The sequence below is a fragment of the Dermacentor andersoni genome, chromosome 1 (genome assembly GCF_023375885.2).
Source record: "Dermacentor andersoni chromosome 1, qqDerAnde1_hic_scaffold, whole genome shotgun sequence".
Lineage (NCBI taxonomy): Eukaryota > Metazoa > Arthropoda > Arachnida > Ixodida > Ixodidae > Dermacentor > Dermacentor andersoni.
In genome coordinates, this window is record NC_092814.1 from 174857990 (window position 1) to 174873835 (window position 15846).

The following is a 15846-nucleotide window of genomic DNA, read 5'->3' on the forward strand; positions in this document are numbered from 1 at the left end:
CTCGTTTATAACTTTTTTTTCCCTTCTGACATGTATATGGATACTGTAACATTAAGCATGTGCATAATGCTGTTACACACACAAAACCTGCAGATGGCCAAATCCAGACCTACATGGGCATGAACATTGTAGAGACAAAACGCAAAAGGGACCATCTATAAACTAAGACAATCACTATGTTATAATAAAAACCTTCATTTCCACTGCGAATATTTAAGAGTTACTGACACGGTACAGTGCAAACAGGAACCAATACAAGAAGCCCACAGACATTTCACACAAGTTTAGATAAATGTAAGTGCTTGTGTAAAGAAAAAGTCTTGTGTTTTTAACTAAGAGTGGTCTGTGTTTACATACGCAAGGGTTCAAGCAAAAAGGGAGGCGAACAACAAACAGGAAGGATGTATGCCAAATTTTTATTTTTTTTTTTGCTGCAACCTGCAGTAGGAAAGCTGGTACGAAATAATGAGGATCGAGTACAGATGAATTTGAATAATGGACAAGGATGCATGAGGTTATTGTTTGCTTATTTTTGTTGTTGCTGTAAACAGTATAATGAGGTAGGTGTTAAAAGAAATGGGAGCACAAATTAAAGATACAAACAGGGGCTGTGCACACTGTTCGACATAACGGGCCTTCATCCTGATTAAAACTAAGTTACTATGCAATTTTACCTGGATTAGTTTGCTAGGACCTCAATTAAATTTAAATTTTACGAGGACCTTAACAGGGAGAGTATAAGAGTGGGGTTGAAGATTGCTATGCAGAAGACAAAAATAATGATGAATAACCGAGCAAGGGAAAAAGAGTTCAGGATCGCAAGTCAGCCTCTAGAGTCTGTAAAGGAGTATGTTTACCTAGGTCAACTAATCACAGGAAACCCTGACCATAAGAAGGAAATTCAAAGAAGAATAAAAATGGGTTGGATTGCATACGGCAAACATCGTGAGCTCCTGGCTGGAAGCCTGCCATTATCATTGAAAAGGAAGGTATACAATCAGTGCATTTTACCGGTGCTGACATACGGCGCAGAGACTTGGAGACTGACAAAGAAGCTTGAGAACAAGTTAAGGACCGCGCAAAGGGCGATGGAACGAAGAATGCTAGGCATAACTTTAAGAGACAGAAAGAGATCGGTTTCGATCAGAGAGCAAACGGGTATAGACGATATTCTAATTGACATTAAGAGAAAAAAATGGCGCTGGGCAGGTCATGTAATGCACAGATAACCGTTGGACCATTAGGGTGACACAATGGGTACCAAGAGAAGGGAAGCGCAGTAGATGGCAGAAGACTAGGTGGTGTGACGAAATTAGGAAATTTGAGGGTGCTAGTTGGAATTGGTTGGCGCAGGACAGGGGTAATTGGAGATCGCAGGGAAAGGCCTTCGTCCAGCAGTGGACATAGAATAGGCTGATGATGATGATGCAATTTTACGTCCCAAATCCTCAACTTTGATGGACACTTGACGTCATTTAACGTCCACCTGAAGCTCAGTACATGAGTATTTTTGCATGCTGCCCAGCACAGCAGAGAGGCAAAACTGCGACCTCTTGCATCGGAACTACAGTATTTTCAGCATATTGGAGCGCTAGGGGACCCAAAGTCAGGAAGCGCTATCGGCCGGGAGTACGAAAGAACACAAAAAGTACAAAATAATGCGAAAGGAGTACAAACACAGGAGTACACAGACATTATATACCTTGACTTTGCGAAAGCATTTGATAAAGTTTCGCACCAGAAATTGTTATATAAGATTAATGCAGCCTATAAAAATCAAACACTCACACAATGGTTTTCTGCCCATATATCCTCTTGTGAACAGCATGTAACTGTTAGAGGTGGTCAGTCCAACATTATTCCCGTTGCTTCTGGTGTACCGCAAGGTAGCGTCTTAGGCCCACTCCTATTTTTGATCTTTATTAATGATTTACAAAGTAACATTGATGTTCCATTAAGACTTTTTGCTGACGACTGTGTGATGTACAGTACCGTAAATACAGTTGATGATCAGATTAAATTAAATTTAAACCTGCAAAGAATAGTGAAATGGTGTAATGACTGGCAGATTGATTGATTGATTGAGTAACCTTTATTTTACAGTCCTGCAGAACACGTATTAGCACGTCGCGGGCCGCTCCCACGTCTAATGACTGGCAGATGGAGTTAAACTTTAAAAAGTCTGTGTTCATGTCAGTAACTAGAAAGAAAAATTTTTTTCATTACAATTATCAAATCAACGGTTATATGCTTGAAAGAGTCGATCAGTATAAATACCTAGGCATAACATTTACATCAGATCTACGATGGAATACCCACATTGAAATTGTCATTTCCAAAGCTTTTAAAACATGGTATCTGCGACGCACTATGCACAGTGCTACTCCGGATGTAAAGTGCCTCGCTTGCAAAACCCTAGTCAGACCGATAATCGAAAATGCTAAAGTAATATGGGACTCTCACACAGCAACTAATTGTCACAAGCTTGATAGGATTCAGCAACTCGCTGTAAGGTTTATCTTTAATAAATACCGCCGGAACCATTCTTCAAGAGATCTCTGCCAACAATCCCAACTACCTATGCTAGAAACCAGATATGAAAGACTAAAAACTATTTACCTCACTATCAATAATTATCTTAAAATAATTAAATCAGATTACTTTGAGATCAAAACTAATGAAACATCAAGGCATCGTCATAGTAAGCTTATCCCATTACCGACTATAAAAAATAATTGTTTCAAGTTTAGTTATTTTCCCCGAACTTGTAGAGACTGGTACTCTCTTCCAGATTCTGCTGTTCGGTTGACATCATTAGCCGAATTTCTACGCCACTTAGATAATTTCATATATGGGACTAGCACAGGGCGATGAGGTCAGATTGCTGCTACATAAGATGGCTGTTCTGATTTCTGAGTGATGCAGTTTTGTTTTGTTTATGTGTGCATTTCACGACATGATTTTTTTTTTCTTTAACTAATGTATAACTATGGTTTTCAATATGTTCTGTACTTCTTATTTTGCTGTTCAGTTTCGTTTTGTTTTTTCCACTCCTGTTACAGCCCCTGAATGAGGCTGACAGTATTAATAAATCAAATGAAAATGCACGAATTAGGTGTTTAGGTATGTTAACCTGCTTACGGACGCCGATTCTAAAACGTTAACGAAATAACCACAACTGTCACCACTGACATTTTAAAATGTGCAGTCACATTATTAAATCCAGCATGTTTCTTCTGCACTAATTTAAAAGAGCGAGAGCAAAGAAAATCCGCAGCATTTCCACAAACTGCCACTTTGAAGAGACCGCTACGTGCCTTGGTTGACATCCTGCAATAATACCGCAGACAGCAATGTCCACTCGCAACCTCTGGAAGGCTTTCCGGTTTTCGGAAGGTCATCATATGCTCGGTAACAAACTGAAGTGACCGTTTCTGCGAAGTCGTCTATGTGACGCATGGCGTTTGCACCAACGTATAAACGTTGCTGTACACTAGATGATAACGAAGTTTCTTTGCGTTTCAGGCAGAACGCCATGTCATGTCAGTTTCCTTCCTCCATGCCACGTGGAGCGGTCTTAAAGAGGTTTTATATTTTCATGGACACGCGCCCACGCCATAGAATGAAGACCCACGCGCCGCCATAAGGACATGATGATGATGATGGCGGTGCGACAGGTGACACAGTGACCATAAATACCAGTAACTTATACCGTCTCAACGCCTAAAACACCACAACTACTCTATATCAAAAAGTAATTCTCTACATGCAACACAAATTTCGAACTGGATAAAAACGCTAAATAGTAACAAAACGTTTAACGTTGCTTGTATTTAGCACCGACAACAAATTGTTTCATCAAGAAAATAAACTTATTTTGTAATGTTACACCAGCGCCTCTGGTTATTCCAACGCCTTTTGTCGTTTTTGTCAGAGGCTGTGTTGGCTGTGTGTGCTTCCGTAACTTCTGCGGTTTTTTCGTAGAGCCGGCGTTGTCGTTTGATTCGTCCTGTGGCTGGTGGCTATGCTGCGTCTCCAGGAATCGTGTTCATAACTGTTGCGTTTATCGTAAAGTCCCGTAAATACGGTAACAAATATGGGCAAACGTTACCATTGTGACTACTGCAATAAGACATTTCCCGACAGTGCGAACAACCGCAAGAAACATCTGCAAGGCACTTTTCACACGCGGATGAAGAGACTTCACTACGACGCATTTCGTGACGCTGAAACTGTCTTCAAGGTTTGTGGTTATCCTCTCAAGTGTTATGGGTCAAGATTGTCGCTACGACAGTGTAGCGTGCTGAAGCTTGTGATCCCTCTTGCTGCAGAATTTTATTGGCATCTATGTAGTACACCACTCACCCCGTTGCCCGAGATGGATCTGGCGCGACATTATTGTTGGGACGTAGTAGTTCGTCATTTGCGCATTACTATATTCGAAGAGGCCGGGAAGCTGCTAAAATTGCATGCTCCCCCCCCCCCCCTTTTTTTTTTCATTCATGCGTTCGAGAATGCTGGGCCGCCTTGGTTATTTTATCTTTTACTCGCAATAGGAAGTGCTAATACTCTTCCAAGCATAGTGTGCCATATTTTGACAAATGAGTCGCTAAAGGTTTCTTCTTGGAAAGTTTCCTGCTGTGCACATTTTAGTCATTTAGTGTTACTTGTGTGCTTGACTGTTTAGCTTTACAGAATTTCTGTTTTAGACTGCACCTGCCGATTTTCTTATTTGGTAGAACTTGCTCTGTGTTGCTTTTGTGCAGGGTAACGTGGTTATATGAGTCAAGTGTTCTAGACGCTACTGTCTAACACTTTCCAGAGAGAGCTTGAAGTGAACTCGCTTCAGGGAGCAGCATTTGAAGAAATGGTCATGGAATTTTTTTTTTAAATAGGTGCCAGAAGGCCGTATTTCTTCAGTAATTTTATTGTTTGTTGCAAACATTCTAGTGGCCTCAAATGAAGTTTATGGGCTGGTGTTGTCTGCAGCATTCATCCACTGCAGTACATTTCCTGAACACAGCTTTAGCGCAAAAATACAGTTGATGGTTCACTTGTATCTTTGAGGCAGAAGTAAGAGTACAGCTCTGGCAAGATACAGGGCGGCAGATGCATGCGAGGCTCAGGAATGTTTCTTCTCCCCACCAAGAGAACCCATTGCTGCACAACATTTTTTCTTAAGGAACACATCACAAATTCATGTGAAGACATTCCTTTCACATCCCTTTGGCAGACTTTGCCACTGCACTGTTGTTACCTTTTCTTATTATTGTTCATATCACTCCTTCCTCAATGTAGCCCACAGGTCTACAGATTCCAGCTTTTTGAAAATTCCTTTATTCCAGTCCTCTCCTCAAATATGCATACAAATGCACACATGTAGACAGCAGCCGGCCGCAGACTGTCTTCCTTCTCAGGTCAACGTGTGCCACTGCTTTGAAGAATTGTATATCTGTTATTGCATTTTTTACAGGTGGGCACATTATCTACCCACATACTATTAAAGAGATTAGTGCAACAGCATGCTTCTTAAAGTATTGCTGATGATGTTGCATGGGAGACTAATGAGATCACTTGCCCAAGTCATGTCACTTGTCCATGCCACATTGAATAGACAAGGTTGAGAAGAAACACATGGAGAGGCATCACTTTGATCAATAGAGATGCTAGAGCTTCAAAATACATTTATTAATAATGCAACTTGCAAAGAGCATTTAAAGTTGGCCTAATATTCAAAAGGACCTCCTCTACTATGTTAATATGTCCATGCAAAACTGTGAGGATCATTTCTTGGTCGCTTTAAGCTGTGCAACAACAGGGTAGGTGGTATTCTGAAGCATGAGAGTCAGGGCACAGGGGTTAGTGGCAGACACAATAACAGTGTAGAGAAGGCACAATGACATCTGCCGCACAACGACCTAAGCCTGGATCAGGAGTTATTGTTTGAACTACATACTTGAAGGTAATTTATTTTGCAAGTTTGTTCCTCGAAACCCTAAAAAAAAAAAAAATGACCTTCAGAAGTGCTCAACAGCAGCTGTACAAATATACCATCAAACTAGTCCGGTGATGCTTTGTTTGTACAGAAGCCACTTGTACTACAACAATTGGGTATAGTGAGGTTTTACCTGAAAATTAAGGACCCTAATGTATGTTACCCATATGGCAGCACAGCTTAACTGTTGCACAACATAAGATGCTCATGTTAAAAGGCACTGCAAGAAAGCATGCACATTTTTCTTTCTGTACTATCATTCGGTAGGCCCTCGGGTTCTGGTGTGCCTTTTGGAGTTCTTGTCTTGAAATGCATTTTTCTTGGCGCAGGTCGAGTCAGTCAAGAAGCCATGCCGGAGGTTTCAGCAAGTGGGAGAATGTGATTATGGCACCGCATGCAAGTTTTCACACCTGAGTCCTGGTGAATTAGCCGAGTTGGCAGCGCGTGCAGAAGCTGAAAAGCATAATGCTAAACTACGTCTTTCTATGCCCCTTCCTGCAGATGTAACTGTGATAGAGTGGACTGATAAACACCTCAAAACTCAGGAGAAGCTTCCAGAGCCATTTGCATACAAAGATATGATTGTCAAACAATTTTCATCTTTTAATAGCAGTTCAAGCAGATCTATGCAAGCACCTACCCTTGATGATTTCTTGGCATGTAGGCCAAACCATTGGGGCTGAACATTATTTTTTGTGGACTTTTGATGATGTTTTGGCTGTTCCCTGACCTTGTAACCTGACCTGTGACCTTGTAAGTTCCCTGAACATTACAAGGTCATGAAGTTTAAGGAAGAGGCTGTCCAACTATTTAGGCGAACTTCCATGTACCTTCTGTGTGTAGCAGTGACATCTGAAGATTTAAACTTTTTTTCTACTTAATGTTCTTGTCTCCAAAGTTTGCACCTCTGCTTTGTACACTGCCCCTGACCACCATATTCTCATTTGCCAAAATTAACCATATATGTACATTGAACATTCATTGAAAATAAACATTCCCTTGGTAACAAATGGTGTGACAAATTTAGTCATTGCATGTACAGTAGTTGCCAAAAATACTTTTAGTTGTCATCCTTGTTGCACATGTAGCACGTGCCTGAAAATAGCCAACTGCATGGCAGAATGAGCTTATTGTATTGAAGGCATTAATGAAATTATGGGCCTCTTCATGCAGTGTTTTTGTGCTATCAGTGGACCACTGATACTTGATAAGTCCACTGATAGCGTCGTCCCTCTGCATGCGACAGTATCAGCCACGGATGCAGCGGTGTACACGCATGCGAAAGCTTTGCATTGTACCGCAGATGTGAAGATATTGTCGACACTGCATGAAACCGTATCTTTAGTTCCCAAGTCTCAAATTCAGCGAAATGGTTTTTGTTCGATAGTGATGTGAACTAGAACTGAACTCATTTATTACCAGTTTTTACGGTACAGAACTGGGAGACGCCCAGTGCGTCATGCCCAGTGAAGCGAGCGTCCAAACAATGCAGTAGTCCTGCGCTTCCAACTCCCGAGTCACTTGAGCCCAGCGCGCAGTCACAGAACAGCTATATAAACTTCGCTCTCTGCATCTACCGACGCTGATGACCCATGGCGTCCAAAAGGCATCTTGGAGGCCGTTGCTTGTCTTGGGCCAGAGAGGGCGCCTGTTAACACTGAAGCACAACACTACATCTCCTCTCTTCAGTAACAGAACTGTGCAGGAGGGCGCACAGTTCTCCTGTGAGCAGTAACGTAGGGTGATGGAACGTTCAGTGCCGACTGCGTTGTCGCTGGTTGCTTCGCACATGGGAACTGGAGCGAGCGAGCGAGATGGCATGTCCAGCAATGACTGATTGTCCAGTGCCATGCTTGCACTGTCTCTAACGAGGCATCTTCTGTTGCAGCAGGCTCTGCTCGTGTGGCACTGGATCCAGCATGAGCGTGGCAAGTCGTCTTAGCACGGTATCTCTGTGTTTCAGGTCTTTTATTTACACACTCTGCCCTAGATTCAAGACCGGCAGAGAGCGGACACTGCGATGATGATTCTAGTTCTTTTATGGCCGTGCTTGATCTCTTGATCAATGTTTTGAAGCCATTGACTCGTCACAAGCATTTGCTTCAACATGTGTAGAGAAACGGAAACTGTGGTGCAAACACGCTGGCCATGAAGTAGCTCTGCTGGACTATAGCTGTTCTTTAAATGTGTTGAACGGTATGCCAGGAGAGCCTTGTAGGGGTCAGTTGCCTTGGCTATCTTCTATTTGGCAATTTTTACTGCCACCTCATCGAATCTGTTGCTTTGTAGGTACTTTGGGCTTGAAGTTATGTGCTTGAACCTTCATTCTCTCGCAAATTTCCAGAGCTCTGAGGTTTTACAGGGGTGAAACTATGGCCCATTGTGAGTTACAACAGTATCTGGGATGCCGTGGTGGGCAAGGATTAATTTCATCTTCTGTATGCTTGTTCCAGGTCACTCATCTTCGAGGCGTGCAATCTTGAAGTAGTGAGAGTAGTAGTTGGCCATAGAGAGACACGTGGAACCTTTCGTGTAGAAGAGATCGACACCGAGCCGCTGCCAGAGTTGGCCTGGGAGTGCCGTTGACATTAGCGGCTCACTCCTTTGTTATTGATGTTCAATGTAGTTGGGGCACTTTTCTATCAAATTTTTGATGTCCCTACTGATCCCACGCCACCAGCACATTTGTTGGGCAAGTCTCAAGCACTTGACCTTTCCCTCAGGCAAGGTGTTCAATGTTGCCTTGCTTAAAGACTTAGGAGTAACAAGCCGGTTGCCCTCATGTACTGTGAGGGCAACCGGACGCCATCATGTACTGTGAGTTCATACTTGAATTGCAGTACTCGCAGCAGCCTATCGGAGTCTTGTTTTTGTATGCTGGCCGCCCATTTGTCGTAAAGGCTTCTTTAGCTTTACATATTGAATTTCTCTTCTGCATCATGGCAACTTTCTCGAGGCTTGCCACCTCGGAGAACAAAAGGCCCACTACAACGTTTGCGTAGCTTGAGACTTTCACTTGAGGTGTCTCCGGAGTCCTGTTTTGCAAGTGGCTGACAAGAGAGAGCATCGGCTGCGATAAGCTGCTTGCTTGGTGTATACGTGGTCTTGTAGTCATATTGCATAATGCGTAGCCAAAGACGCTGAAGTTGGGGCATGAGACTATCGATGGATTTAGTAAAAATAATGGGCACCAGAGGCTTGTTATCAGTTTCTATCTTGAAATGAAGCCTAATAAGGTAGTCCCAGAATTTCTCACCTGCCCAGGTTGTTCCGAGAGCTTCCTTCTCAATCAGAGTGGCCTGCTTTGGCTGTGGTCAACGTTTTTGAAGCATACACCACTGTCCAACAATCACCATGCGAGTCTGTGAAATTGAATCACCTGTGAGAAATCGTAATAGAGCTGCTCTTAGATTGTAGCTCGAGGCATCTGATGAGACTGAGTTGACACCTTGGGTAATAGAGAGCTCGGATAGGTTGTGAAGTTAAGGCTTTCTTAATTTGCTGAAAAACCTGCTGTTGAGCAGCGTCCCAAACAAAATGGTTGGACTTGCGCAAAAGCTCCATCAGTGGGTATGCAATGTCACAGAAGTTCGGAATGAACCAAGATTAAAAGTTGATCGTCCCCAGGAAGCGCTTGAGCTCTGTCGTGGTTGGCGCCTTCATTTTAACGATGGGTTCTGTCATGCCCTTGTCTGGTTGCATGCCGTTTTGATCAGTGATGTGACCAAGAAAGCTCGCACTGTTTTGGTAGAACGAGCACTTCTCTTTGTTCAGTGACACACCTGCCTTCAGTAACCACTCGAGGACTTGGGCAAGACGCTCGTCGTGGGACTGCTTGGTCTCTCCCCACATTAGTATGTCGTCTATGTGGGACACGACTCCTTGCAAGCCCTCGAGTATGCGACTCATCATCCTCTGGTAATGCTCAGGCGCTGATGAGATTCCAAAGGGCATTCTGTTAAACTTATATCTCCCAAAAGGAGGGATGAAGGTCATCAGTTCGGATGACTTTGATTCCAATTTAATTGGGTAAGATCCGGAGTATGCATAGAGTTTGGAGAAATACTTCACTCCTCCGAGGAGTCCCAATGTATGGTCCACACTAGGAATTGGGTGATGCTCCCCGAGCACTCCTTTGTTAAGCATGATGTAGTCCATGCAGTGCCTGACCCCATCATTCTTCTTTGGAATAACAACTATTGGCGTGTACCACGGAGATGGAGCTTGGACTTTCGTTGCCACTCCCTGACTCTCCAGCTTCTTCAGCTCAGACTTAACAGCATTGTATAGCGGAATGGGAATGTGCCTTGAGAGGTTATTGCGAAGGGTACAGTGTCTGGCTTTAGTTTAAGGTGAAGGAATGCTCAATTTCACCAAGGCCAGAGAAGAGCAGAGTGTCAGGGTTATGTTTGACTGAGAGATCACTCATTCTTCTTAGTATGTCAAGCTTCCTTGTGAGGCCTAAGCCCAGAAGTGGTTCGCTGAGATTTCGTGCAACATAGAACCTCTCCAAAGTGGTCGCTTCCTTGTAAATCACAGCCGTGTCCGTCATTCCCAGCACATTTAACTGTTAGAGGGCCCGATGAGGAATTTGTCAGACCCACGCAGAAGCGTTGATGAGCCGAGTTGCATATAGATATCGTCCGGTAGGGCTGATACGTTCGCACCAGTGTCCATTCGAAACTGCACCTGATGTCTATTGACGCACCAATGCGTTCTCCATGAAGTTGTTGCACTGCCTCTGATTGCTCCCAGGAAGCTCATCCTTTCCGGAGGCATGCTTGATTGCCGATGATGAAGCATTTGTGATGATCGGCATACAGTGGCGAAATTTCCCTTTTGGCAGCACTTCTTGTAGTATGATTTTGATGCTGGACACTCTTTTCTTGAGTGTGTTCCTTGTCTACCACACCAGTCACAGGAATGCTGAGTCAGAGGTTGCTCAGCTGGTTTGTATTTGTTGCCAGCGCGTCGCGTTTGGCGAGTTGTATGCAGACGATCAATGACTGCTGTTGTTTACGATGAGCCGGCAGCATGAATATGTGGTTGCTGCTTAAGGCCTTCCTTAAACTGCTTGGCACAAAGCACTGCTTTCTCCAATGTGAGGTCTTGTTCAAGCTGCAGTTTTGTCAACAACTTTTGATCTCGCATGCTGACAACAATCCTGTCACAGATTAATTGGTCCTTTATGTTGCCATAGTCACACCGCTCAGCTAAAGAGTGCAGAGCTTTGATGAAGTCAGTCATTTGTTCACCTTTGTCTTGTATGCAGCGATTGAAGGGTGCTCTCTCATAGATGTTTTTCTTGACAACGAAGTGACTGTCGAAGGCTTCGATTACTTTAGCGTACTTCTTCACGTTGACTGATGTCAGGCAAGGTGCTGTGAGGACGTCTTCAGCTTTGTCACCCATAATGTAAATAAGTGAGTTGATTTGAGTGTCCGCTTGGTGGTGAAGACGACTGGCGATTCAAAACGCTTGCACCTTCGCTTCCAGGCGCTGCGTTGCTTGGCGATGAAGCTGAAGGCTTGAGGGGGCTGGAGCTGGATGTGCTGATCACTCAGAGTTCCCGGCTCAGCCATGGTTGGAGTCCTGATGAGTCGCTTGGCAATCTGAGGTTACGCTTCTCAAACTTCTGACGCCATGTTCGATAGTGATACGAACTAGAACTGAACTCATCTATTACCACTTTTAATGGTCCAGAACTGGGAGACGGCCGGTACGTCGTGCCTAGCGAAGCGAGCGTCCAAACTACGCAGTAGTCGCGCGCTTCCAACTCCCAAGTCACTTGAGCCCGGCGTGCAGTTACAGGACATCTATATAAACTTCGCTTTCTGCATCTACCAACGCCGATGATGCATGGCGTCCAAAAGGCACCTTGTAGACCAGACGCCATTGCTTGTCTTGGGCCAGAGAGAGCGCCTATTAACAATGAAGCACAACTTTACAGTTTTTTCTTTCCTTACTGTTTTTTCTCGTTGAAGTTAGTTTTTTCGGATTGCCCACTAATTTGGAAAATTTTATGGCCCCTTCCATGCGAGAAAAATGTGTCGGTGATTACTTTTAGTGCTGATGTTAAAAGTCATTATATCAATATTTAACTAAGTGTTCTCTGGTACAGCTAGCTTGTGTTAATTCATAGTTTCATCGGACCAGAGTCACGAAGGGCCTGCCATGGTTCTGAGTCGCACTGGCTAACACTCCTAGTAAACATAAATACCCAAGTTAGTGGACGGATTGGCAGCAGTCACTGTAGCAGAATTGGAAGTATAAACGCATGTGTAATGTGGTGGTTGTGGGTTCGGCTCCCACTAGCGACAAGTGATCTTTCTGTCCGCTTTAATTTCCATTTTCCCCTTCATTGCTTTCTACATTTCAATTTCATCTACAGCTAATTTCCTCTGTGCTTTTCTTGGCTTCATTGTCTGTTGGCTTTATATTGATATTCATCTGTCAGGGCACATTTAAATACTTTAGACAGCTCATCAACCACTGGCTGATTCAATACATCATTCTTTTCTAAAATAATAGCACTGGTTTTGCACTAGTCGTATTGATGGTACCATTGTTGAGACTGCGGCAATTTGGAGCTCCTCTTGGAAAGCTGCTTCTACACCCACGAATTGTGGCAGCATAACCATCGCTGTAAAGGAAAGGTAAGTTCGTATGGTTGCATCGCAGGGAATCAGTAGACAGACAACACAAACCAAGAGAATAAGGTGAAAATTTGCTGGTACAAGGTGTCGTTACAGGATCCCTGAAACAGTTGGACAAATTTTGTAGACACACAGGGCACAGCTACACTAAAACATTCACACCAGAATTTACATGAAACATCTCGTAGTAAGAGAGCTACAGACGATTGCAAGTTACCCTCCTTCCTAGCCATACTTTGTCTCAACTCGTTCGCCAAGCGATTGGTATAAGCTGCCTACACTGGCTCTGCGTCATGACGCGATGTCATGTCGTCTACTTCCAGTGTCTTGGAGCCAGCACGCAAAGCCTCTCCACACTCTCCGCTAGTCGCCTGGTGGTCGTTCCCTAGTAAGGGCCATCCAAGCAGTGTGCATTGCGAGCATTCTGTTGCAGCGACGAGCATGTCCGGTATTCCGGTAAACGCAGGCGAACTGGGCATTTTGAAGGATGGGCCTATGGCGTAAACGAGAGCGTTTAGTGCGGCCTGCGCTGTGCAACCACCTGGTGGTGCAGAGCTCAACCAGCCAAACACAGATAATATTGCTGTAACCAAGTGTAAAACATTTTAAACATTTAAAAAGATGTATTCACGATTACACTGCTGCGAAAAATTTACACCAGCAGCAAAGTAGAATAAACTTGGTTACTGCAATTTTAGCTCTGTGTTTGTCTGGTTGAGCTCTGCGCCACCAAGTGACTGCACCCTGCAAGCTGCTACGTTTGCATCTCTGCCCGTCCGGCAAAACACCCAGTCCGTCAGCGTTGACCGGAGTACGGGCCACGCTAAAGCTCTCTATTGTGGTAGTAATCCTCCGTCGTGAAGTGATGACAGCAAATTCGTAGATCCTGGCGTCGATCGGATACCGACAGTCCGATGCGCTGCAGCCACTGCGCTGGTCTGCTGCCTTGCAGAGGGACACAATGCCGCAGCTTCACATATTGCCGATCGCTATGTTTGCAGCCCACAATGCAACAAGGACTGTTTATGATTATCACGAAAAAAAACTTCGAGACCAACATTGCGGAGTATGCATCAGTGCAGAGCAAGGTGTAACAAGCAGACAACACTTCCCAGTGACAACAATGACGTCCTATGGATATCATTTGGGCATCCAGTGAAAGGACATGGTTATTCTAGGGATTAATAAAGGGAAAATGAGACATCCACCCAATTGTGGCAATTGCTATAAAGGAAACCTATACGGATTGCTTGAAAGCATCGCAGTTGAAGAAAAATTCATTTTGGTCTGGGACTTGAACCTGGGACAACCGCCTTTCTAGGGCAGCCGCACTACCATCTGAGCTAACCAAGCGGTTAGCAGACGGCAGCGCGAAGTTGAACCATCAACAACTCAAAGCAAAGGTTGCTTTGCAGCAATTGCTACAATTGGGTGAATGTCTTATTTTCCCTTTATTAATTACTTCTCTCCACCTTGCGGGTTTCTGCTGAACTATTACGTCACATCCAAGGGATGTGTCAAAAGCTGTCCTGCAGATGTCCTTCACACGATCGCTTGGCCGCATCAATATTGTATATCCATGAGGGATATCATGGGCACATGCTGTGCACTTCTGACGGGCATATACTATGTCGGAGCTTTTTGCATTGCGTTTGTGAATGTCTATTACGTTCACAGCACATGTACACTGTGTGAAAGTTGCAATGGGCAAAACGTGCATGCATCCACGCATCAAGAACAGATACGTCATGTACGCAGGTCGCGCACATGCACGGGAGCAGAAGAGCAGTATACTACTTATTCAAATCTTCCACCCCTCGGAGAACTAACTAAACTGTTCAAAGTAAATTGCGTCAGAAAATTTGCAAAGTGCGTAAGATGTACGTACACATGAGCTGCAGACATGATGTCTTCGAATGTTAATTCAAACATGCAAGAGAACATAATTCTGTTATGAGGAAACTAAAACACATTTAAACTTCTCGGAGGACAAATCTTCACGTACACCAGCAAACCACAAATATCCATTGGACATATCACAAGAGACCAAATATCCAAGACATTTAATGACATCTAGTTCACATCTATAATATGTTCTACTAGTACATGGCAGTCAAGGGTCATCCAAAAGACGTCAAATGTCTTTGTGATTTGGATATCTCTTGCACATCCAAAGCTTCCACGCAGTGATCGTACATTGCGACTAGATAAACGCATCGTGCCGCATAAATACAAGCAAATGGTCTCTAATGCCTAACAACGAAATCCTGGGAAAGGAAAAATCACGCTATTGTCTATTCCAGCACTGTGGCCGGGCATTTACTTTGTAGGCGTTATGGTAGCGCGCCGTATTCTCGCTGCTTACGCCGTCAGGATTATTGTCTTTTCGTCTTGGCTACGTTTGGTTAGGTTAACGTTAGGTTAGATTAGCTTAGCAACGTATTCTCATAATGGTTGCAGGCGCATCGAGCGTCACCGACAGCCTACCGGCCACTTGCATTCAACCACAGTTGCTAAGGCGCTCCGACTTATAGATTTTTAATATATGCAGCCCGCCTCTACTACGGTTGCTACTGCTCCCACAGAAACATCTGTGTGCTGTTATTTACAAGGTACATCACGAGAAAGCTGTGATCCAGCACGACAGACTTAGCATGAGCGCCACAGGTGCGAGACGGTCTGCTCAACTCAGCGGTCGCCAAATGGGGCTTCAGTGCCCGCTGCTTCGCCACGCCAGCAGCCAGCGTCTGAGCGTAAACGAACTCGACCCCACTTCGCAATGCCGGCACCCCTAAGGACAAACGCATGCAACATGACCTTGCAACATGCACTAAAAGGAGCAAAAGCCCCCAGATTTTCTCTCTCGCGCCCGCTCTTATACCCCTGTCACACGGGAAGATTTAATGTCATTCGAATTGAATGGCATTCGATGCATCGAATGCCATTCGGTCTCTTGCGGCGCTACACAGTAAAATATAATGGCATTCACAAATGGTAGCAATGACAATTGGAAAAAAATTTGTGGAATTCAAAGAAATGTTGTGCATAATAAACACGTTTAAGAACTTTTACGGGTAGTTTTATAACGGACGAAAACATTTTGACGCCAATTATTCGCAACTAAAAGTACTTCGATCAACACATCCAATATGGCTGACCGCAACAACAGACTCCTGATGCAAAGAGTAATAGCGC

The 15846-nt window shown here is 44.1% G+C and overlaps 1 protein-coding gene across 3 annotated transcripts in view; it reads right to left on the reverse strand.

The window, feature by feature from the left end:
* Positions 1 to 3660, reverse strand: part of Adat1 (Adenosine deaminase, tRNA-specific 1) — a 32116-nt gene extending 28456 nt beyond the window's left edge. The window contains exons 1-2 of one of the 3 annotated variants that reach the window (XM_072288143.1): positions 3318 to 3660; positions 1789 to 1917 (exon numbers count right to left, since the gene is read on the reverse strand). In XM_072288143.1, the coding sequence (XP_072144244.1) occupies positions 1789 to 1828 (40 nt within the window). In that variant the 5' untranslated portion in view covers positions 1829 to 1917; positions 3318 to 3660. Of the gene's footprint in view, positions 1 to 1788; positions 2033 to 3317 lie in introns of all 3 variants that reach the window. The other 2 variants (XM_072288142.1, XM_050195087.2) reach the window with 2 other exon arrangements.
* Between the last annotated feature and the right edge of the window lie 12186 nt (positions 3661 to 15846).